A 26,308-nucleotide genomic window follows, 5' to 3' on the forward strand; every position below is an offset into this window, starting at 1 on the left:
TTCTTATTGTAATCAGCGCTTAATATTTCCATCTTATTATTCCAGATAAATACTCCACTAGAAGTCTGCATGTCATGGAAAGATCACAAAATGTTATTACCAGAAAACGCAGCAAAAAATGGCAGAAGCTCAAGCAGAAGGCTAACGTAAACAATTCAGTCAAGCTAGCTAGATGATCACCGATTGAGACTTCCTGGATCAATAACTCCTTTTAAAAACCCTTTAAACTGACAGCAAGTGTCTCTATTGGTTTGTCATAACTCAAACAACAACCTCTAAAGGTATTTCAACAGAAAAAGACAGAGTTTTGTTTCTTTTTAATGTGAAGCTCTTCATGCTGCAGACAGACGGCTAAACAGCAGCTGCTAACTGCTACATGCTAGCGCCGTGATTTAACTCCTTAGGACCCGAGCTGTCCTTTGATATGCCCGTTTTATTTATCTGACAGAGAAATACAAGTTAAGAAAATTAACTACTGTGATAATAAAACTGAAAATGTGATGTATGAAGAACTTAAATGAGAAGCACATAATCTTAAAAAAAAAAATGACTAAATGAAATCTAATAATGATATCAGCTGGTCATGAACACTCATCACATTCATGCTAAAACAAAGTCATCATTTATTTTTAAGAATTTTAAATGAGGACAGCATCAGGGGTCAGTCTGCTAGCTGCCCCCAATTTATCCCCATTCCTCATACAAAAACATGCATTAGGGCGATGGGGAGGGTGGTTGTATTGCAGTGCGCTGCGGGGGTGGACTATCTGCCAGTGGCTCCCCTCCTGCATGGAATCGGCCCTCCCCTTGGTTTTATTTGCACCATAGATATGTAGGGCCGCTGGTGGGAGGGTGACAGGGCATCTCTGCGAGCAATCAGGAGATGCCCTGTTAAGGCCTTCTCACCAATTTTAACTGCACCCTTTAGTACACACACCTTTAACACCACAAATATACACTCTAACAAGCAAACAAGCATGCATCACACAAGGAAGGTGGACCTTCGACCTTCTGTCCCCTACCCCATCCCTGGCGGGGGGTGCAGGGACCCTTGGTCTGGTGATCTAGTCTCTTGGGTGCCGGTCTCCTGGGCCCGGCGGTCTCCTCCCTACGCCGGGAGTAGAATCCCCGAGATTTAAGATCTAGCAAGGGATCAAACTACATCAGAGCCTGGGGGTGTCCAGGTCTCGGTGGTGCGGAGTCCGGTCCTTGCTCTCGAGAACTAGTAATACCTAGGTACCTCATTGATTTGTTAAAATTTTTGAGGATGTTAACCACTTGATTGGTCAAACTGATGACATGATTAAGCCTCCAAGAATGATTGGCAGAGACAGTTGGAGGGGCGGAAGTTTCCAAAAAACAGCTAGCTGTGCTAAATCGTTGGACCTTCATTCCTATCAAAAAGTCTTTATTACAATCAAATAAACACAAAGAAAAAAATGATTTTATGGTCTTTCATGTCCTTCGGTGTTTTATCAGTGCCTGTTTGAATGAAAAGGGAGCCGATATCCTGGTGATAGAAATTTTTTTAGATCAGTGAAAATGAATTATTTCCTCCATTTAGAAACTGATGCTAAACAACATTAAAGAGTAACTGGACGGCTGCACCTGACTTGCTGCCACTAAATCAATGGGCTACATGCATGACCTACTGCCGCATTCAGCCTTTGAATGCTCAGTCCTTTCCGGTCGGAGCCGTGGGCTGTTGTTTATGTGGAGATAGCGGAGTTTTTGGAATTTAAAATATGTCTTTTGGAGCTAACAAGAGTCACTATAAATGATGTTAGGCACATTGTATTTTTGTGTGTGTTTTTAACAGGTTCTTGTAGCATTTTTCTCATAGTAGAGGACCATTATAAAATAATGTATGATTCTCTAGTGAATTGCGATTCTTGCTCTAAAGTGTACGACTGGATTGATCCAATATTGTTCGTTGTTATATTTGTGCCACAAATGTTAACTTGAGGCTATAATTCGCGTGTGAGTGTGTAAACAGACCTCTCAACCATGGGGAGGGAAGGGGGCGCATTGCATTCCAACATTCCCGCCCACAAACCAGAATTGTATTTTAAATGAGCTACAGCAGCTGAACATAAAATGTCTTAAAAATGACAAAGGTTTTTTTTTTATTTGTGCTAATAATGTCATGGCAATAATTAAAAGTTCACGGGAAAAAATTTCACAATAGAAAAACAAATATGAGAGCAATTATAGGAAAAGTCAAACATCAGCACAGCATGGATGAGGCTGCATCATATAATTATACTGTCAACATTTATCAGGACCAATTTGGTTGCATTTGCGACTAGATTTTTCATTGGTGCGCCCCCCGAAAAATGGATTGGTCACACTGGTGCACCTACCCGATCTCTGAGGAGAAAAAAATAGACATAATCTGCACGACTCCAAAAGTCTCCTTCCTATATGTGTGTGCAGGTGTAGCAACCTCCAATAAGTATTTATTTTATTTATGAGAATGTACATCTGAAGGTTCTTCCACGCTGGCGAGTGTTTGCGTAATCCTCGGATATCAGCGGATCCTGCAGCGGAAAAAAGCTGCTTCGTGAGAGCGTTGTGAGCGTCTATGTTAGTAATATTGTGAATATCTCAGCAAAGGAGGAAAGAAAATAATTTTTTTCCAAGGCAGAATTTGGTGTCACTGCGACATCATTGGTGTTTTAGGGTTTACTGCGATAGCCCTAAAGGTTAAACTACATCAAGAAATTCATCAATGCAAAACCCTATCAAGATCTCAATTACAATTAAAAAGAAAAATCAAATGATAAAAAACATGAAGTTTTAGAAAAAAAAATTCCACAAACCAAAATCATTCTAAGAAATGAAAAAGTAAATGTTTAAAAAAAAAACAAGAGTACATCTAAAACATTAAAATGAATGGCTCTGTACTGACCATAAAACATTTAATAGTTTATTTTTATTTTTTTATTTATTTTTTTGTTTAATTGAAATTTCAGCTTTGTGGAGCATTTTAAAGTCCTACTCCAACTATATTTGATCTTTTTTCAGAGTTTTAGAGTTGTCTTTCCATTATGATTCTGCTGTTTTAGGCAAAATCTAAAAACTTGTTTTCTAGAACATAGTTTCTGCAGAGCGGCTGTTGGGGGCGGGGCTGTTGGTGTCAAGTAACCCCACACTGATATCTAATTAAATCTTTATTTACTCGCTCTCTCACTATCTTACAGCCCCTCACATCCCCCAGCTAACATTACAGTCCAACAAAGATAGTGAGCAATATCGTAGTTATCCAAACCTAAAGTTTGATCCAGATTCCAGCTCAGACCAGGAAAACAAAGACATTTGTGGATCTATTTGTTTGCAAGTGGATGCATCAGAATGCAGCGGATCAAGGAGATTAATGTTCCACCCATTTCACTTGCTGTTACAAATTTAAGCTTTTTCAAACTGTGCATTTTTATAAATTTTTAGAAACTATTTAAATTTAGTAGTTTATCATTATTGTAGAACTCTGTTTTAAATAAGGGGCGTTATGCTTACCAGTTTGTAAGTTCATCATTATCCAGTCTTAATGCAGATATTGACAGCAAATAAAAAGGAAAGTGACCATGTAAGTGTTGTTAAATGCAATGAGGTCGAGAGGGTCGGTGCACCAAACTTTTGTTTTAGTGCACCTAAGAAAAAAAGTTAGGCGCACCGATGCAACCAGTACAGAAAGTTAATCTAGAGCCCTGTTTATAAATGGTTTTCAGGAAGTCATCCTCTTTGTCCTAGTGCATGATGTTATTGCTTTAAAGTTCTAAGATGTTAAAATCCTGTTTTTGTAGGTCTGCGTGCAGTAAGGCGGGGCCTCAAAAGTTCTCTCAAAGAAGCAGTGGACCACCAACTGGTTGGGAAGGTTACTGTCAGTTTTCAGGACCTGCAGTGGGCCATGGCTGTTATAAAGCCCAGCGCCATGAGGGAGGTTGCGTTTGAAATTCCCAAGGTAAACGTCACACTCATTTTAATTAATTATCCTTTTTCAATTTTTGCAGCTCAGTCCCCAAATCTCAAGTGAGCAATAACTTTTGTCACACAGATTTCCAAAATCCCATTACATATCTGTTACATATTGGGGTGTCAAATTGTAAACTTGTAAATTAAAACTGAATCTATTCATTTATTTGATGTGACACCCAGCCCTATTAACAATATTTTTTAAACAAAGTATTTCTTTTTACCAACAATATTTTTATTGCTTTTGTTATAACAAAACAAATAAACACGAACCCAGTCATAAAATAAAATGTACATGCCGCAAACATTTCCTATGAAAAAACTTGGTTGAACATCGGGTAATACTACTTGATTAAATATAAATCGAGCATGTAAATACAAAAAATAAATATATATATTGACACATTTAGGACTGTAGAGGGTCAACTTTACTGTGTTCCAGTATATGTAAGTAACATATAAGTAATAAATGGATCCCAGATCTGATGAAAACTTTATTTGCAGAGGTCACCAACACGGTGCCCGCGGGCGCCAGGTTGCCCTCAAGCACCACATAAGTCGCCCGTCGGTCTCTTCTAAAAATAGCACAACTCACTTGTGAGCTGCTCAAAAATTTTATTTTATTGCGGTGCAATTTTTTGAAATCACACTTGCCTTTACAAAGAGTTAAAAATTAAAACATCTTAAAAATATATGTTCATTATTGCTGAAGCCAAAAACCGCCTATCCCACTTTATTTATTTTATTTTATTTTTTAAATCATTTTCTTGTTATAACGAGATAATCAATAACAAAGAATGAAGGGTCCCCTTCTCCCTTTCCTGCATGGAGACACAGAGACTTTACCTGTTTTAAGATTCTTTATTTTGTGGTTAACAACAAAAGCAAGAGAAGAAAGCACACCACAAAAGTTGTTTTTGGTCAATTCTTTTACTTATTCATGGAGCTGTGCTCCTCAAACGCCCGAGTGAACCAGCCCCCTCCCTTTATTTCCCCCAAACCAGCTGCTTTCCCCTTAACTTAATTGGATTTTTGATCATTAGTCATCTTTAATGGAAACACAATTTCTAAAAAAAAAACATTTTTCGAAAAAAGTTCTTGCGTTTAGATGAGCTGGTTTTGTGGGCGTATCGAAATGGAAGGACATTTTTCACAAAACTGCAATGGAAATTGAGTTTTTTCTGATTAAATGTGCTTCTGAAGGGTCTGTCCGAGTACAGCACAGCAAGCGCCACGACAGATCCCACAGCGTCACAGCTGATCGTGCATCTCCTCTGTAAAATTAATAGCCAAGATTTCCTCATGGCTTCCTCTGCAGCTGCACTTTTGCAGCCTGAATATGATGCAGATGTCTCCTTTGAGGATCAGCGCTAGTGCAAAGACAAACTTCAATGGATCTAGTCGTGTTCTTTCTTTTAAATACCACTGAACAGACTTTTCACTTGGGACTGTCAATGGATTCTATGCGCGAGCCATCGCGGCACCCACGCACCACACTGCTGTGACGTCACCCAAATGCTCCTTTTTAGTGGATCAAATAAAAAAATACTTGTTCTCATTCATCGCCGTGTTTTTAATAACTTATCGCGTGAGTTGGTTTGTGTTCTATTGCATTATTATGGAACCATGAAACACTGTGTTTTGTTGAAATCTCAGTCTGGCCTCTCTGACTTTATCTCCAAAACCTCTAAACAGGGGTCTCCAACTAATTTGGCGATAGGTCCAGTAACTCTGTCAGCTTGGTAGACCGGGGTCCGAACATGCAAAAACATTCAGTCAATATTTCACTTTTCTGTTCTTTTATTTAATTACAATGTTTAGTTACATTTGCAAAGAACTCTCAACAAGTATTTCTCTTATTCCTTTTTGTAAAAAAGAAAAATACATGTATGTGCATGAATTGTAGAGTAAAAAAAGATATTGTACATAAACTTGCCTTATAGTGCAATATGTGTGCTTCACAAACTTTAACATTCTACTGTCTGTCACTTAAAGTGCAACAGGTAACAAGAATGTACCTCAAAAAGCATTCATAGTTAATCCCTCAAATGTTAATTTTCTGTTTTGCAACCTTAAAAGTAGGTTGCAAATAATGCTATATATTGAACATTAAAGTAAGAACTTTCATAAGTGCAAAAAACAGACTTAAAGAGATGTAGATGGTACTTTGAATGGTGGTGTTGAGCTGGAACTATATGGAGCTAAATTGGGGCCAATATTATTGAAACCCAAATAAGACAAATTGAAAGAATTTTGGTGTTTGGCCAAAAAGAATTTAAAATGCCTGAAATTTTTTACTGTTCTAAAAGAATCTTAATTATTTTCAACTTCAAATTTTCTCTTTTTTAAGCTTAAACTCAGAATTTCAACTCCCAAACTAAATCAGTTTCATTTTTTTTCAGTTTAAACTCTTTTTCTTTTTTATATAAAAATTTTAGTTTCAAAACTTTTGGCATTGTTGTGGCTAACGCAAAGGGCCAATCAAAACTCAATGAGAGGAATAACTTCAGTCCCAGTGTCTTCACTGACTCCTAGAGCCGTGATAATTACGATCAGAAAATGTCTGTATTGTCTGTTCTATCATATTCTGAAGTTGTCCCAAGACGGATGTAAAGATCAGTTTTATCCCGTACAAACCGTGTCCAAAACTCTGTTCTAGCAGAGTCAGTGAATGCACCAGGACTGAAGTTACCACACTCATCCATTTGGTTTGGTCCTTCGTGTTAGACCCACCACAAAGGGGCAAAAAGTTTTGAAACTGAAATTTTCATATTAGAAAACGAACAAAAATAAATAGAGTTGAATAAAAAAAAATGGAATTGAAATTTTTAGTTCTGAAACCTTAAAAAATGATTTTTATAAGGTGAAAATAGGTTAATTTTAGAATGGAAAGAATTTTCTGACATTCTTCTGACATTCTTTCTGACATTTTTAGACAAACATAAATATTTTTTTTTAATTTGTCTTATTTGGGTTTCAAATAATATTGGCAGCAGTGTAGCTCCATAGCCCTGCACATCTCTGGAAAGCTTCTTGTTGACGACAGGGGAATCTGTTGGAGCTTTGCTTGAAGCTGCTGTCCCTCTTTTCCTTCTAATGTTGTTTCTGTCTTTGCCTCCATACACACTTTAATCATTTCTGAGTGACTTTTTAGTGCTTGCCCAACATCCACTCGTGAGCTCGTTGTTGTGCTGTTACCGTCTGCGTGTTGTACGCTCGCACGGTACTTTCAGTTCGTATATTTTCCGTGACCACGTCACTCATTCTGTCGGGTAACTTGTGTCAGAAGTTTTGTGTTTTGTCTCGTAGCGCCGCTTGATATCAGCGTTCTTAACAAAAGCAGCAGACTCCATGTTTATAATACAAACCGGCCTGTAGAACTCACTGCTGGTGAATAAAAGCGAAAGCTTCGGTCCATCATCTCCAAAGACACGATTTTCAGTCAACTTTTGTAATTGTAGATAGAGCCATTGTTCACGCACATTCCAGATAACTATACGTCCCAACTACGGTAGCTCACCGCTCTGAGCTTTTGCCGGTTGAAGGGCCCCGGTCTGAACGAAGCTGTCCTCACGCGCGCCTGTTAAAAAATCGCTGTGTAAAGATGAATGAAAAATCGTATTTTTTATTAAAAATGCTTGGCGGTCCGGATAAAAGGGTCTCGGGGTCCGGACCCGGACCGCGGTCCGCCAGTTGGGGACCCCTGCACTAACATGTGCTGTCCCTCTGATGTATTCATTCCTGATCCTATCCATCCTGGTCACTCCCAAAGAGAACCTCAGCATCTTCATCTCTGCTACCTCCAGCTCTGCTTCCTGTCTTTTCTTCAGTCCCACTGTTTCTAGTCCAAACAACATGGCTGGTCTCACCACAGTCTTGTACACCTTTCCTTTCATTTGTGCTGAAACTCTTCTGTCACACATCACACCTGACACTTTTCTCCACCCATTCCAACCTGCTTGCACTCTCCTCTTCACTTCTTTTCCACACTCTCCATTACTCTGTACTGTTGACCCTAAATACTTAAACTCCTCCACCTTCTTTATCTCTTCTCCCTGTAACCTCACTCTTCCACTCTGGTTCCTCTCATTCACACACATGTACTCTGTCTTACTGCGGCTAACCTTCATTCCTCTCCTTTCCAGGGCAAACCTCCACCTCTCTAACTCCACCTCCACCTGTTCCCTGCTCTCACTACAAATCACAATATCATCTGCAAACATCATAGTCCATGGTGATTCCTGTCTAACCTCATCCGTCAGTCTGTCCATCACCATTGCAAACAGGAAGGGGCTCAGAGCTGATCCCTGATGTAATCCCACCTCCACCTTGAACTCCTCTGTCACCCCTACAGCACACCTCACCACTGTCTTACAGCCCTCATACATGTCCTGCACTGCTCGGACATACTTCTCTGTCACTCCAGACTTCCTCATACAATACCATAGTTCCTCTCTGGGCACTCTGTCATAAGCTTTCTCCAGATCTACAAAGACACAGTGGAGCTCTCTCTGACCTTCTCTGTACTTCTCTATCAACATCCTCAAAGCAAATGTTGCATCTGTAGTGCTCTTTCTTGGCATGAAACCATACTGCTGCTCACAAATGTTCACTTCTGCTCTTAGTCTGGCTTCCACTACTCTTTCCCACACCTTCATTGTATGGCTCATCAGCTTTATTCCTCTGTAGTTACCACAACTCTGCACATCTCCCTTATTCTTAAAAATGGGCACCATCACACTTCTCCTCCATTCCTCAGGCATCTTCTCACCACCTAAGATCCTGTTGAACAACCCGGTCAAAAACTCCACTGCCATCTCTCCTAGACACTTCCATACCTCCACAGGTATATCATCAGGACCAAGAGCCTTTCCACTCTTCATCCTCTTCAAAGCCCCTCTCACTTCACCTTTACTAATCTTTCTTACTTCCTGCTCCACAACCGTCACCTCTTCTACTCTTTGTTCTCTCTCATTCTCTTCATTCATCAACTCTTCAAAGTATTCTTTCCATCTTTCCATTACACCACTGACACCTGTCACCACATTACCATTCCTATCCTTGATCACCCTAACCTGCTGCATGTCCTTCCCATCTCGATCTCTCTGCCTTGCTAGTCTGTACAGGTCAGTCTCTCCCTCCTTACTACCCAACCTAGCATACAAGTCATCATAAGCTCTTTGTTTGGCCTTTGACACCTCTACTTTCACCTTACGCTGCATCTCCCTGTACTCCTGTCTACTCTCCTCAGTCCTCTCAGTGTCCCACTTCTTCTTAGCTAGTCTCTTACTCCGTATACACTCCTGCACCTCCTCATTCCACCACCAAGTCTCCTTATCAACTCTCTTTCCTGATGACACACCAAGTACACTCCTACCTGTCTCCCTGATCACATTAGCTGTAGTTATCCAGTCATCTGGGAGTACCTCCTGACCACCCAGAGCCTGTTTCAACTGTTTCTTAAAAGTCATGCAACAATCTTCTTTTTTCAGCTTCCACCAGTTTGTCCTCTTCTCTGCCTTTGCCCTCTCTTTCTTCATCTTCTTCACCACCAGAGTCATTCTACACACCACCATCCTGTGCTGTCTGGAAACACTCTCACCAACCACTACTTTACAGTCACTGATCTCCTTCAGATTACACCGTCTACACAAGATGTAGTCTATCTGTGTGCTTCTACCTCCACTCTTATAGGTCACTCTATGTTCCTGTCTCTTCTCAAAGAATGTATTCACTATCGCCATTTCCATCTTTTTTGCAAAATCAACCACCATCTGTCCTTCTACATTCCTCTCCTGGATACCAAACCTGCCCATCACCTCCTCATCACCTCGGTTTCCTGCACCAACATGACCATTGAAATCTGCACCAATGACAACTCTCTCATTTCCAGGGATGCTCATCATCACTTCATCAAGATCCAACCAGAACTTCTCCTTCTCTTCCAGCTCACATCCTACCTGTGGGGCATACCCACTAACAACATTGAACATGACACCCTCCATTTCTATCTTCAGACTCATCACTCTATCTGACACTCTTTTTACCTCCACAACACTCCTAACAAACTCCTCCTTTAGGATAACTCCTACTCCATTTCTCTTCCCATCTCCACCATGATAGAACAACTTGAACCCTGCTCCTAAACTTCTAGCCTTGCTACCTTTCCACCTGGTCTCCTGGACACACAGTATGTCTACCTTTCTCCTCTGCATCATGTCCACTAACTCTCTACCCTTTCCTGTCATAGTTCCAACATTCAAAGTCCCAACTCTCAGTCCAACACTAGTGACTTTCCTCTTCTCTCTCTCCCTACGAACCCGCCTTCCTCCTCTCCTTCTTCCACCAACAGTAGTCCAATTTCCACCGGCACCCTGTCGGTGAACAGCACCGATGGCGGTCGTTGTTAACCCGGGCCTCGACCGATCCGGTATGGATTTCGTAGGTCTGATTCGCATATTTGATTTGGCAAGATTTTACGTCGGATGCCCTTCCTGACACAACCCTCTGTATTTATCCTGGCTCTGGACCGGAACAATGAGACCCTGGCTTGGGCCCCCTCGTGGCTACATTCTTTTTGTGGAGCTAAAAGGAGCATTTGGGTGACGCCACTGCAGAGCGGTGCGCGCGAGGGGGGACCGCGCACCGCTGCAGCAGCTTGTCTCTTCACATGCGCTGCCACGTTACAGTCTGATCAGATGCACGTGAGAAGCGCGTTCAGCTGTATTTAAAATAAATAACCATCCCAACAAGTGAACATCTGGATCTTTTTCTCTTTGAAAATAAGACAACATCCCTTGAAGTTTGTCTCGCGCTCCTCAGACGTCTGCGTCTAATTCAGGCTGCAAGCTGGAAAAGTGCGGCGAAGATGAAACTTTGGTTGGTGGTTTTATGGAGGAGCTGTACCATTCCGTATGATACGCAACTTATTTATAAGCTACAATCAAAACCGTGAAAAAAGAAAAATGAACGTTAAACAAACAAAAAAGTCCAAAGCACATAACCTCAGACTGAAATCTATTTCTACAGAGTAAATCCTCATCTAAAAATGTCGACAGCATGCTCCTCTTGTTGTTTTAAACTGCAGCATCGGTACATTCCATTGAGGAAAACAACATTAGGACAATGATTGGTACATTGTTGAATTGTAAAGTAGGTGTTAAAAGGTCTTCACAGAGCCATTGATGAAGTCTGCTCCCATTGGCTACCCGTCATCTGTCACTTAAACCCCCCAGACGTTCGACGTCAGACCCACAAACGATTATTGAGCCATCTGATTGGTCAATTTATAACTCGAATAACTGGTGATAAGGGAAAAAAATCTTTAAAAAAAATTAGGCTTAGAAAAAAGGATATTAAGCAGAAAGCAGCAGAGGAAGAATGATTATTCTGAGATATAAAATGACTGAGAAATAACTGTCTGTTTCTCAATGGAAGTCAATGGGACTTTGGCCTTTTTGCAACCCAGTGGTACTTCCAATTTGGAACACGGAAGTAGGGGGGCTTGCTCAGTCCAGTTCTTATATACAGTCAATGTCCCTGATCACGGCCGTATCTGCAGCAGCGCTTCACGCTCTAGTTGCATGATAGCTAACAGGACTTCAGTAAATACTGCGACATTTAGCTTTGGATTCACATAAAATACATGAAATAATGCAGCGATCTGCATCTTGCCTGCACCTATAACGTAAACATGCGCTAAAAACATTAGCATTAGCAAGTTACCTTCGAAGTTTGCTATCTAGGGTGACAAATACAATTGAAATCCTTTTTGCATTTTTATTTTGGGGTATTTTACTAGAAAAACAAACAATATGCCTAACATCATTTATAGTGACTCTTGTTAGCTCCAAAAGACATCTTTTAAAGTCCCAATTCTCCACTATTTCCACATAAACAATAGCCCACTGCTCCAACCGGAAATGTAGGTCGTGCATATTTCCATGAATTTCCCATTACAAGATTTAGATTTACTCTATTTAACTTGTATTCCAATATTATTCCAAATGCATTAATAACCCCTAATGACTCAGAAATTGATTCTTTTAAGTTTTTTAGAAATATCATGAATTATAAATAAATATATTATAAATAATATGAGGGAATCTCCATGTCTACATCCTCTTTGTATTTAAATGGTTTTGGAAATGTTATAATTTAAGATTTCTGCATTGGGCTGCGTATAAAGTAATTTAATCCATGTAACCCTTCCGCTCTCCTTGGTTTGTTTACATTAAAAGTGGGGTCATCTGGACCCCACAAGACAGTGCGATGAACTTTTTTTTGATCATTGATTTTTGAGTTTCACTAATGTCCACGGCAGACATAAAATCCTGTCCCCCTTTGTCCACATTTGTCATGGAAGGAATCACACATCAATATGTGGTTGGAGTCATCTAGACGCCAAAGAGAGCGGAAGGGTTGATGAAATTTCCTCCAAAACCAAAACGTTTTAGAACCCCATCAAACGCTTTCTCAGCATCTAACGAAAAAAGGGCGATGTCTGGTTTCCCTCCTGCAAAATTCTGTATATTTAAAACTCTCCTGACATTATGGTAGCCTTGTCTACCTTGTACAAAACCATTCTGATCTTCATTAATAATATTTGGGAGAATTTTCTCATATAAACTGTGTAAAAATTACATCAATTCATGTTTCCAACTACATCCAGACAAAATAAAGGCTGATTTTGTCCCCTCATATTTACATGCAGCCAAGATGTAGATTGCTCCACAGATTTTAAAAAATTATGAGCAAAGAGTCACTTAAAAATTCTATTAATAATAGTGAAAGCACGCTCAGGGGATCATATCGCTCTATACAGCATCTTTGTTTGTTTATAACAGAACTCATATCTTTTTTGACGACTATTTCCAGCATTTTAAACAGTTCTGGGCATGTGAACATGCTTTATTCCAATCAAACATGTGGTGCTTGAAAAAGTCTGTTACAATCATGGACATTTTGCACATGTAAACGTAGCTAGTGTTCAAGAAAACAAGAAGACAAAGTATCAAACGCAGATTTACTGAATGCAATCTGTGAGCAAACGAGCAGTTTTGCATCCCTTGAGCAGAAAATGTGTAAAAACTCTGCAGCTGTTTTAATGACTTGAATCATCAAGTTCAAATATATGATGACAAGTTGCATCAGACGAATCATCGATTCTCATCCCTGGAGCTAAAGTGAGAAAAATTGAAGTGTTACAGTCACAGATGGAATCTAAAACTGCTCAACCTTACAGAGTCAACTATTCAAACGACAAATATAACTAGGAGGAAAGTCTTTTGAGATTTTCGCTTTGATTGTTCTTGATGAAGAACACATTTGGCTTTCTTATTGTCATGGTGTATCATACAGGACAACGTAAAGAACCAAGTTCACTTGGCGAGGCATAATACACTTCACAAAGCGGGTTTTCAAACAGAAGATCTCGAGGGTTTCAATGATGCACCAATACAGTGAACACCTCTTTGCTCAATACCAACAACACCTCTTTTTATTCATAAACTCTAAATCCATCTTGATATCCTTTTACAAATACTTCATTGAATCCATCCTCTCATTCAATATTGTCGCTTGGTTTGGTTCACTCAGTCTTGGTAATCGTAACGCAATTAACAGGATCACTAAAATCAGCAGTAAAATTGTAGGCCAAGATAAGGAATCACTCATCACATTTACAATAAAACAGCTAAACGTAAAGGTTCACTGATCACCACAAACGCCACACACACTCTTCACTCCCACTACAGCTTGTAGCCCTCAGGTCTCAGATTCAGATCATTACCATTCAGGACAAAGAGAGCTACAGCCAGTTTTGTACCAACCTCAATCTGACTGCTGAACAGCTAAAGTCAGTGCCACCTCAAGCTTTTAATTATTATTTCATTCACTTTTTAACCTGGTCACTTCAGAAGGTCAGGAGTCTTGAATGAATTAATGAATAAAATGGTTTATTTCAAGCAATCAGGTCATAATACATGAAATTACATATCACATAATGAAACACAAGTAGATCACTTGAAGGGAGTGGAAGGAAGCATATTTATGTAATCCCACCCCGACTCGACCATACCATTTTCTCTACATGAATTATCAATATCCGGTTCAGGACTTAATATCAAATATTAATAAAATCAGGCTATTAAGGATCATTAATATCATAGATGTAATCAAGTTTCAAAGCATCCATGACAAATCATTTATATTAATCAGTAACTATAATCTAATCTAATCTGGGCTGCACGGTGGCGCAGTGGTTAGCGCTCTTGCCTCACAGCGAGAAGGCCCCGGTTCGAATCCCGGCTGGGACCTTTCTGTGTGGAGTTTGCATGTTCTTCCCGTGCATGCGTGGGTTTTCACCGGGGACTCCGGCTTCCTCCCACCGTCCAAGAAATATGCTTCATAGGTTAATTGGTGACTCTAAATTGCCCCTAGGTGTGTCTGTGAGCGTGAATGGGTGTGTGATTGAGGCCCTGCGACAGACTGGCGACCTGTCCAGGGTGTACCCCGCCTTCGCCCATAAGTAGCCGGGATAGACTCCGGCACCCCCGCAACCCCAAAAGGGAAGAAGTGGCCAAGAAGATGGATGGATGGATGGTAACTATAATCTAATATTCTCATTGAAAAAAAGAGACTTTGTGCAGATTGTATTCAAGGAATTATGATAATACAAAAAGTAATAATTATCTCATCTTAATTTGCTAATGCAGAAAAATATTCTCGTTAAAAAAGAAAATTAGTGCAGATTGTATTTGTCAAATAATGATTATAAAAATAGAAAAAGTAATAAGTAAAAAATCCTCTATTAGTTAATGGAGAGAAAAAAATCAAACTATTCTAATTAAAAAAAATATATACAATTTATGCAGATTGTATTCATCAAAGAATGATTATAATAACACAAAAAATAAGTTGAAAGGAAAAAGATCAGGAATTTTAGCAGAATAAGTGCTACATCACAGCTTAGGAACAGGTTTAAGGCCACGTAATCGTTCTCTGTTGTGATAACTGAGAGACTGTGAAGGTCTCATTTCAAGGGAAATGTGCTCGAGTTCTGCAGCTCAGAATCGGGTCAGAGTTCACATCCAACGTTTTTTTTTTTTAGTTCACATTTCACTTTTTGCTTGAATTAAAGGTTCAAACATGCGTAATCCCACAGTTCTCAAAGTCTTTCATAGATTTTTTTTTCCAGAGGCTTCGTCTGGTCCGGTGGTCCGAGTGGTTTGACAAAGATTCTGGAGTTCAGAGTCCACGTTCTGTGGATCTGTTTCTTTTTGCGTAGGATTTTAGCGTACTTAGCCAGATCAGCGTGATATTTAGAAAGATGTTCATTAAGATACACCGTAGACCCATTCAGGTTTTTGCGTTGTTTCATCAGAGCTATCTTGTGCTTTCGATTCACAAACCTGATCAGGATTGCTGTTTTATCCGTATTCTTTCTCCGAGGAGGCAGATGACAGACCTTAACAGTATTTAGGTCCAAGGAAATCCCATTAGATGCAAGAAATACTCCAACTTGATTCTCCACAGTCGCGTTACCATCCTCACAACTCTGTTAGCATCCATGCTAGCGCTGGTAGCACGAGGCCGCACCGGGGTTGTAGTTGAAGTCCCGTGAGAATCACATCATTCATCCGTGCTTGTTGATCCATGTCATGCATTCTTCTCTCCAGGAGATCTTGGTGATTATCTCGTTGTTCGTAACGTGCCTTTTTCTATCGAAAATCTTCCACGATTTGTAGCAGCGATGATATTTTAGCTTCAATCTCCAGCAGAGCTGTTAGCTTAGCCTGATTGAGAAGAGCAAGGGTTATCTTATCTTGTACGTCGGCTAGCACGGTTTTGAGCTCTGCCAAATTGGCTTCAAAATTTTTCCTTGGTGCTATGTTCAGCTCTCCTCGTTTCGGTAGCTGTTGCTGCTCTGTGAATTCGAGAGGGAAGCTTGAGACAGCAGAATCAAAAACCTTGGGTAAGAAGGCAGGATTAGGTTTGAACAGAGCCCTCAAATCCCCTTGGAAAACTGCATACATGACGGTTTAACTGACAACACATTTTGTAGAAACCAGTGCGGTCAACAAAGCCATCTTTAAGGAGAAAACCTTAAGCTCGACCTGCTGCAGAGGTTCAAAGCGTGAGCATGTCAACCCATCAAGCACCAAAGGTAAATCCCAAGGAGGGACTGGGTTCCTGGGTTCCTGGCCAAAGCCGGCGCGCTCCCTTCATGAACTGTACTACGAACGGATACTGGCCCTCCGTTCTGTTTCCAAAATCGACATGGCAAGCCGAGATAGCAGCTACATACACCTTAATGGTGGAGAAGGCTAGACCCCTGTCCAACAGGTTCTGCAGAAATGACAGGATGTCAACCGCAGAACTCTGATAAGCCACCACAGCGATTTTAGCGCACTAGTCCTCAAACGCACGCCATTTTCCATCACACGCCAAACGTGCAGTGGAAGCTCTGGCGTTTTGAATTGTTTCCACAGAATTTTGTGGGAGGCCAGTGGTTGTCAGGTTTAACCTTTCACAGGCCAGGCCCATAGTGCTATATGACCTGGATGAGGATGGAAGATTTATCTGAGATAGCAGGTCCCCGCGGAGGGGAACAGAGCATGCATGGTTCATGAGTGGAAAAATCAGCTATCGAGGAGCTGTCAAGATGAGACAATGCTTCCCACCTCGCACCCTTGCCAGGGTGGGGGGTATTAACTTCAGTGGGGGAGACGCATACAGCAGGACCTTCGGCCTTCGGAATAAAACTCAGTACACTGCACATTCTGCACCAATGCAAAAAGTTGAAAAGATGATCTATATCTGAGCCTCCACATCGCTGTGGAGCATCCTCTCCCTGTAGCCAGGGTTGCCCCTGGACAGTAGATCCGCCCCGCGGTTCATTATGCTCGGAACATGGATACCACTCAGTGACAGCAGGCGAGAGCTGCTCCAAACTATCAGTCTGTGTGCCGACATGTGCAGACGATGTGAGCGCAGCCCCCCCTGTTTGTTGATATATGCCACTACAGTGGTATTGTCGGTTCTGACCAGAACATGTTCCCTCCTCAAGAGGGGAAGAAAGCAATTCAGTGCCAGAAATATGGCCATGTAATTTTATTGAACACATTTTGTTTAATACCAGAGCATAATGGAATTTCCCCACTGTGGGACAATTAAAGGTTTTCTTAATCTTAATCTTCTTAATAATTGCACTGGTCCGTGCTTGTTCACTTGCATTCGTTTATTGATGGCAGCTGTGGCTCCGCTGAGCTCTCTGCTGGTCCGGTCTTCCTCCTTTTCAACTGGCTATGTTCTAGGAGCACCAGCACATCCTCTGCATGCTTTTTGGAAGGCTTGGAACATGTTAGCCTTGAACAGAACAGAACTTTGTCTGGGAGGATGAGGGCAGATGTCTGGCTGAGCCCGCTGTCCCTACCTGAGGGTCTCGAGGCTGATGGACTCATCTCCGGAGTCAGATTCAGCGCCAGCGGCTTCATGCTTCTTTGGAGGTGCAGCCTCTTAAGGCTCGTCAGGGTCACTCATTGGCGTGGCCATGTCTAGCTGGTCGCTCCAGCTGGCGTCCAAGGGTGGTGAATTTCCGCTGATGCAGTCGGTTAACTCCAGCGGGGAGGGTGATGGCTACCCCAATCAGCGGGTCAGCTATTCACGAGTTATAATGGAGAGCCGTGCGCAGCGTTCACATGTGACAGGAGACCCCAACGCATCCTGGGTGTGTTGCACCCCCAGACACAAAGCACAAGCAGAGTGGGTGTCTGCTCCGGCAATCTTGTTACCACACGTGCATGCTCTCAATTGCGGTCTAACTACCATATGTCTATGGTGAGGAAAGTTTTAGGCTCCATCGCTCTTTTTAGCTATGATTTAAAAAAAAAAAGCCAGAAGCGGTCAGTAGCTAGTATGGTGGCTAGCTACATCCGCTTGGTGAAAAGCCAGCTACTTGGTTAAAAAAGCTATGTAGCTTCGGCTAGCATTCGGCGACCAAGAAATTAGCCCACTCTGTGAAAGTTAAGCTAGTCTGCTACTACAAGAAACGTCTGAGATTGTGCTTCTGGGAGCGAGAAGAGGTGCTAGCCTGAGGAGGAAAATGTGATGCCCTACTCTTATAATAGAAGCAAGTCCCTCCTCCTTGAGTGGACATCAACTCCTCAGTCAAGACTGGCAGAATGTGAAAAAGCCTCTGGGCACAGCGCATAGAGGGTGTGTCCCATAGTGAGATGCTGAATGAATGTTGAACGAGAACCAAGAAATCAATTATTTATACTCAATTAAAAAAAATCAGAATGCTTTGAAGCTTCAACCAAAACCTTCAAGTGAAACATTTGAACAGAAAAACATTCTTTACTAAACAGAAGAACTCAAAACTCATGACTGCGACTGAACGCCCCTCCCCCGGCACAGGCTTACTTGCACGTGCCACGCAACTCTACTTTTCTTCTCTTCCCCCCACCCCTGCCCTGCTCTCTGTGCACTGCTTCACTTTTTTCCATGGCTGTACTTGCATGAATCGCGTTCACAACTTCCCTGAAATGAGCATCTGAATGGATGACCTTGTTTGAGCATTTCTATGACCGTTCTAAAGATAAAGTCACGTCTCTCTGCAGACAGGTACGGTGTGGGAATCACCTGTTCTTCCTGTTCTTCCGTCTGTTTTTCTGTTACCGTACTTATCCATCCATTTGGAGGGAAAGGTTCCACATACAACTTTTCTCGTGTTATACACTGCCAGTCTGCTTTTAGCATTCAATCTAATCAAGAGAATCCAGTCAGTTTTCAAAATAAAAGTTTTACGGGCTAAAAAAAAAAAAAACTTTATAACCTTTTGATGACACTTACAATAGCTTTGTCTTGTTTTTGGAGGCCCATTCGCTCATTTGTATTCTTTTTTCCTTTTTTTTTTTTTTGTTTAGCTGGCTGAATTTTTTTATTTTTTTGTCTTTTACTTTTAGATGCATTTCTTGTAAGTTAAAAAATGGAAAGCCTCTTAAGAACATTTGAAAAAAGCCTATATATTTTAGATAGGGTTACAATAATGTTTTTTTTGTATCCTTGATGTGTTTGTTTGTTTTAGTTCATTGTACTTTTTTCTTTCTATTCACCACTCGCTGCAACTCACGTGCCATTTTCTGTTATTTATTTTTGTATAAGCTGTTTTTCTGGTGGCTACAGTTCATTTTAGGCAGTGTGTCTGTATGTAAAACAGTCAAAATCATGACTCACTGCAATACGTTTAATAAATAACTTTTCGCTTTGTCAAAGAAGTAATGTTGCACACTTGAAGGAAGACCGGACAAATGTGGGTTTTGTTTTGTTTGCCTTTAGTGAAAAGCTGGAACATGAACACAGCACGCATTACACTTCTGTCTCGTCATCTTGCCGATGTTTCACTCAATGGCAGGCCAGGTTAAACTTGGCTCCCCTGCCCTGCTCAATCTAGGGAAACTCCCTCTTGTGGCGATACAGAATATTACACTCTGCATGCTGAGTGCTGTGTTTTGGATGTTGGAGAATTACTTATTTAAAAAAAATACATATCAAAAATAAACATAACATTATAGAACAGAGGGGGGTAGCTTAATTAATTTGTCCATATTTATTCCTCTATCCTACAGTAACAAGTTGAAATAGTCAATGTATCCTCTCCTGTTTTGTCTCAGGTCCGCTGGTCAGACATCGGGGGGATGGCTGAAGTTAAGCTGAAGCTGCAGCAGGCTGTAGAATGGCCTTTGAGACAGCCGGAGGTCTTCCTCCGTATGGGGATCCAGCCTCCCAAAGGAGTACTACTTTATGGTCCCCCAGGCTGCTCCAAGACCATGATAGCCAAGGCTCTGGCTAATGAAAGTGGACTAAACTTCTTGGCCATTAAAGTGAGGTTTCATGTTTCTATCTAAGTACACTTTTTTGCTTATTTGATTCAACAAGATTTTATTTTAAAAAACTACTTTTCTTCTTGCACTTGCACGGTGTAGTAGTGGTTCATACTATTTCCCCACAGCAAGAAGACCCTGTTTAATTCCCAGCTTGGCCCATTCTGTGTAGAGTTTCCATGTTTTCCTTGTGCATATGTGAATTTTTTCCAAGCTCTCCACCATCCTAATTGCCCTACAATCCAGATTTTTGGCTCTAAATTTTCAAAAGGTTTAAATATTAATATATACATATAAATGTGTGACCATGTAATGGACTGGCAAACAATCCAGGGTTTACTCCATCTTCACCCAGCATTTGCTGAGTTAGGCTCCACCTTTTACGTGGCTCAAAAAGGGATTTAGCGGGTTCAGAAGACTATGGATAGTTTTTAGCAAACAAGTACCAGGATTCGAGAAGGCACTTGGTAAAGTTCATGATATCTTCAGATTTATTTTGATTGTATAAATGGTAAATAGCATACGCATACAGTGCATCCACTAAGTATTCACAGTCCTTCACTCCTAGATTTTTTATGTTACAGCCTTAATACAAGATATATCAACTTAATTTATGTCCTCATCATGCTACACACAACACCCCAAGCAATGTAAAAAAGAAAACTTTTAATCAATTCAATTTTATTTATATAGACCAATATCCATCCATCCATCCATCTTCTTGTCCGCTTCTTCCCTTTGGGGGTCGCGGGGGTGCCGGAGCCTATCTCGGCTACTGATGGGCGAAGGCGGGGTACACCCTGGACAGGTCGCCAGTCTGTCGCAGGGCCTCAATCACACACCCATACACTCTCACATCCACACCTAGGGGCAATTTAGAGTCACCAATTAACCTATGAAGGATGTTTTTGGACGGTGGGAGGAAGCCGGACTAATTTTATGGACTGTTTTTTTTAACCTTATTGAAAATAGAAGCCTGATAAATCACATATAGATGTACATGGGGTTCTGTTCTCCATAGAGGAACACTGAAGCTCTGACAGAGTACCCATCTACTATTAAGCTGACAGGTTGAAGGTTTTGATTTTTGGATAGTGGAGGAGATTTCACTAAAATTGGGCAACTGAAAAGAAGAAAATTTGTGAGAAAAAGAAGAAAAATCAGACGGCGTCTGAGGAAAAATATGGAGGAAGACTGTCGGGGCTTCGAAGATGGTGATTAATGAGAAAAGTGTTTTGGCATTGCCTTTGATTGCCCAGCTGCCACGTCGTCCATTCTTCTCTCCTGGCGGTAAACCCAAGTTTTTCTCCTGCTCTGTCCTGTCGGATCTCTTCCATGAGCTCCACTAGGGATGCTAACCTAGCTTTGAGATTATTCAGTGGAGTGAGCTTGGCTTGAATGTCTTTGAGTGCTTTCCTGATGTCAGAAATGTCAGATGCTTTTTAGTTTTTCTTCAGGGCCTTGGTCAGCTCTCTATATTGCAGACTTACTACTACTACTATTTGTGCAAACAAAAAAAATGAGTGTATGCTGCATGGGGCCCTGAAGAGTTGCAAAGAGTTCTTTCAGGAAAGGAAACCAATGTAAATTTAAAGCTAAATCAGTTGTGCATATCACATATAGAATATTAATTCCTTGGTAACAACTGTCTCGTTGTTACTGGTACTGTCTACCCACAGATATTGAACTGCTGGTGAGAGTAGGAGAGCGGGAAGGTGTTTGTAGGTAAATAGAGAAAAGACAAGGCAGAAGTGTAGAACTTTGGGTATGAACTCTTAATGTAGAGACTTTGACTGACAGTAATGAAAAGAAGGAAGGTGGATATCCCAAGCATTCAAGAGAGGAGGTGGAAGGGGAACAAGGGTTAAATATTGGGAGTAGGCTTAAGCTGTTTTATCCTGATGTGAATGGAATGGAGTACACAAGAGGAGTTTTCTAAAAATCTAAATGCCGTAAACTTATATAGCACTTTTCTACCTTCTTCGAAGGCCCAAAGCGCTTTACAGTCACAGACCAATTCACACATTCACACACTGATTGTGGCTCCGCTGCTGAACACTGGCGCCAACTTTCCACCATAGGCCATGTGGGGTTCAATGTGTTGCCCAGGTACACTTCGACACATGGGAGGGCAAGGCGGGAATCAAACTTGTAATCTTCCGATCAAGAGCCGACTTCCCTAGTGTTGCTTTCCACCTAGAGTAATGGTTAAGGTGGCAAAAGCAGGACACTTTTCCCATTCATACAATGTCGCCAAACATGTGGAAGAAGCTGCAGAAACAGCAATTCTGGAGAGGGGGATTAAAAGTTTGCATTTTGTAGGTGAACCTGTATGAATACTTTCAGACTTTTGTCTTAGAATTTGATGTATTTTCCTGGCTACAGTTGTTACAAGAACTTTTCATGTCGTTAACTGTTTACTTTTAAAGAAAATCACTCTAGATGTATATGTGTAGCTTTCTCATTGTTGCTTGTGTATGCATTGGCTAACTAATTAGATGCAAAAAATAGCTTTACTGAGGAAATGGTCCTAAAGACACACTATGTTTTGTGTTGCTTGAAACTCCAATGCAGCAGTTTTGTCTTTTTCTTTTCTTTATCTCTTAATGAATTGACCAAGGACCCAGTAGTCATAACAATAATCATACTTATGATGTGGGATACATTCCCAGCCAATGAAAAAGCTTGCTTGATATGCTATTCATACTGCATATGCCTTGATTTTGTAGCTGTGAAAATGGGAAACTGCAGACTTTATCAAAGATAACATAAACTTATCTTTCAGGGACCAGAGTTATTAAGCAAGTATGTTGGAGAGTCCGAAAAAGCCGTCAGAGAGGTAAAAAATATTTAACAATTTCAACCTAAATTTTGGCAACATTCTGTCTTAACCTCGGGATTCTGAACACTTGTAGTTTGTATGTACTAAAGGTTTTTACTGGAGGTGTGATACAAGTTGCATATGTTTGTTTGCACTTTGAGTTGCAAATAAATTCATTGTTTGAAATACTATTTTTTTCCTATTTTTTGTTACTGATGACACTGCTTGCAGGTGTTTCGGAAAGCAAGAACAGTCTCTCCCTCCATTGTCTTCTTTGATGAGATAGATGCTCTGGCCAGTGAAAGAGGAAGGTACAGTGTGTTTTCATTTTATATCAATTTTAATGTTATAACGAGAACAAGAAACAAAAAGCAAAACAAATCTCCATAGTATAGCCTGGATAAAACTATATTATAAAGTAGACTAAATTGTGTGTAGACAATATAATCTAAAGATCAGTGACTGTAAAGTAGTGGTTGGTTAGTGTTTTGAGAAAGCTTAGAATGGTGGTCTGTAGGATGGCTCTGGTGATAAAGAAAGAAAGGGCAAAGGCAGAGAAGCTGAAAAAGGAAGAATGTTACTTGACTTTTAAGAAACAGTTGAAACAGGTGCTGGGTGGTCAGGAGATACTTCCAGGTGACTGTATAAGTACAGCTAATGTGATCATGGAGACAGGTAGGAGTGTACTTGGTGTGTCGTCAGGAAAGGAAGTTGATAAGAAGACTTAGTGGTGGAATGAGGAGGTTGAGGAGTGAAAGTATCCTACAGTACAAAGCACAGGGTCTAATGATGTGTCCAAGTAAAAAGCTGAAGTTCTAAAACAAGACTTCACTGGACTGATGAGAACTGTGAGCTCCCTAAATGCAGCTGTCTTCATCAGCGGTTCCATTCCAACAATTCGAGGAGGAGAAGAGAGATTCAGCATGATGTTGGCACTAAACAGGTGGCTTTCTGTGGCATGTGGTGACACAGGAATTCATTTCATCAACAACATTCACATCTTCTGGGAACTTAAACATCTTTTTAAAGAAAATGGATTCAGCTTAAATAAGTCGGGAGTTAAACTGTTCTCCAATCTTTTTTTGCTTCCTGTGTCATGCCAAGACTGAGATAAACAAAGACTTATTTGGATCCACACAAGGAATGGAGTTGCTGGAGAAAAACATAAAAAATGGGAAACACTTTATCTGCCACCAACCCCCTGAAGAGGACAAACGATGAGGACGATGGATGTTTGTCACCCTCCCAAACACCACCAAACCCATCCCCCCATCCTTTTTTTCCACCTGAAATTCATCGAACAGATGATGGAGCGAGTAGGTTTTGAGCTTAGATCTAGCCCCCACCCCCAGCCAATCCATTTATGTCCAGGCTACAAACATACCAACAATCTTGACGTTCTCCAGAAAAACCTGGGACCCTGTTCACTAGAAACACACACCATCTCTGTACTTATCACTAACAGAAGGAATGTAATCTGGCTAAAACACAGACAAAGGGTTGTTTTCCTCAGAGTTTGTTTCATCAGATGAATCACATAAAAGCATTAATTATATGTAAAAGCTTTGATATATGTGTAAAGATAAGAAATAGGGGTCCCTGCAGGGGTGGGGATGTGATCTAGCTCCTGGAGATACCTGGTTGAGCTTGCCAATAGCAGTTCTCAGATTAAGATGGGGAATGAAAAAAACTCCACATCTCAAGAGAGATTTTATTTGTCGTATGCACATCTTTCACTGACAACGAAATTCTGTTCCAGTACAACCCGAACAAAATCAGACATGCAACAAGAGGTACACAAATACAGTTCAAAGTTGACTGAGGTGCAGCAGTGATCAGCGCACCTTTCTGGTCCTCAGATTAGTATTATTTATGTATTTTTTTGGCTTAACCTTTAGCCTCGTTTCCACTGAGCGGTCCAGTCCGGTACAGTACGGTTCAATCCAGTATTTTGAGCATTTCCATTGTTAAATGAACCCACTAAACAGTTTCGACCAGTACCTCTTGAGAGCCTCAATCTGTTTTAGGTCCATAAAAAATAAAAGTAGACTATTGGGGCAGAACCACTGTAGCCACCCATTGAGTGGCAGCAAGTGATGATGACACTGGGAAGCACCAGTATAGCGCTAAGCTAGCTATTCTGTTTACCTCTTCATTACTGTATGCTTGTTAGCCACCTGCAACATTAAATTCCTGTAATACCCATTGACTGTATATAAGAACTGGACTGAGGAAACCCCCCTACTTCCGTGTTCCAAATAGGAAGTACCAGTGGGTTGCAAAAAGGCCAAAGTCCCATTGACTTACATTGAGAAACAGTTATTTCTCCGTCATTTTATATCTCAGAATAATCATTCTTCCTCTGCTGCTTTCTGCTTAATATCCTTTTTTCTAAGCCTAATTTTTTTTAAAGATTTTTTTCTATTATCACAAGTTATTCGAGTTATAAATTGACCAATCAGATGGCTCAATAAACTTTTGTGGGTCTGACGTCGAACGTCTGGGGGGTTTGATTGACAGATGACGGGTAGCTAATGGGAGCAGACTTCATCAATGCGGTCCGTGAAGACCTTTTAACACCTACTTTACAATTCAACAATGTACCAATCATTGTCCTACTGTTGTTTTCCTCAATGGAATGTACCGATGCAGCAGTTTGAAACAACAAGAGGAGCATGCTGTCGACATTTTTAGATGAGGATTTACTCTGTAGAAATAGATTTCACGTCTGAGGTTATGTGCTTTGGACTTTTTTATTTAACGTTGGTTTTTCTTTTTTCACTGTTATGGTTGTAGCTTATAAATTATAAGTTGTGTATCAAACGGAATGGTACAGCTCCTCCATAAAATCCCCAACCAAAGTTTCATCTTCGCCGCACTTTTCCAGCTTGCAGCCTGAATTAGACGCAGACGTCTCCTGTGAGGAGCGCGAGACAAACTTCAATGGATGTTGTCGTATTTTCAAACAGGAAAAAGATCCAGATGTTCACTTGTTAGGTTGGTTATTTATTTTAAATACCGCTGAACGCGCTTCTCACGTGCATCTGATCAGACAGTAACGCGACAAAAGTGCAGCGGGGTCACCCAAATGCTCCTTTTAGCACGACAAAAAACAATAAATGTAAGTAAATCCAAAAGGACCGCTGACAGAATCAAGTGTTGGAATGGTTCTCCCTCAAAGGCTTGAACAATGACTTGTACGATTCTCCGGTGTTATTAAAGTAGAAGCTGGTTACATCCCGTGGTCTTGTGGTAGAGGTGTGGAAAGAGGAGGGAACTCAGAATGAACTCACTCCTGATTGGTGACGGTACTTCTTATAGATTCATGACTCAGCTATGACTCACAGAGACTCAGACCAATTGCTGGCGATGGGTTGCAGACGTTTGCAAAATGGCGAAAGCCGTTTCAGTAAGTGACGGTGAAAGCAGTGGCCTACTTTCATGAGGAGTAGAGGTAACGCATTTCCGTCGACCTGGTGGTCTAGTCTCTTGGGTGCCGGTCTCCTGGGACCGGCGGTGTCCTCCCCACACTGGGAGTGGGATCCCCGAGATTTGAGATCTAGTAGGGGATCAATCTACATTGGAGCCTGGGGGTGTCCAGGTCTGGGTTTTGCGAGTTTCGGTCCTTGCT

The 26,308-nt window shown here is 41.0% G+C and overlaps 1 protein-coding gene across 2 annotated transcripts in view; it reads left to right on the forward strand.

Annotated features, from left to right (window-relative positions):
• The window catches only part of spata5 (spermatogenesis associated 5), a gene marked incomplete at its 3' end in the record, with an annotated part of 96,466 nt that overhangs the window by 50,620 nt on the left and 19,538 nt on the right, over nt 1–26,308 (forward strand). For both annotated transcript variants that reach the window (XM_024280011.2, XM_036216217.1), the window contains 4 exon segments: nt 3,804–3,961; nt 19,647–19,856; nt 22,642–22,695; nt 22,909–22,988. In XM_024280011.2, coding sequence (XP_024135779.1) covers nt 3,804–3,961; nt 19,647–19,856; nt 22,642–22,695; nt 22,909–22,988 — 502 coding nt within the window.

This window comes from Oryzias melastigma, linkage group LG17, assembly GCF_002922805.2.
Source record: "Oryzias melastigma strain HK-1 linkage group LG17, ASM292280v2, whole genome shotgun sequence".
In the NCBI taxonomy this organism is placed as follows: Eukaryota; Metazoa; Chordata; class Actinopteri; order Beloniformes; family Adrianichthyidae; genus Oryzias; species Oryzias melastigma.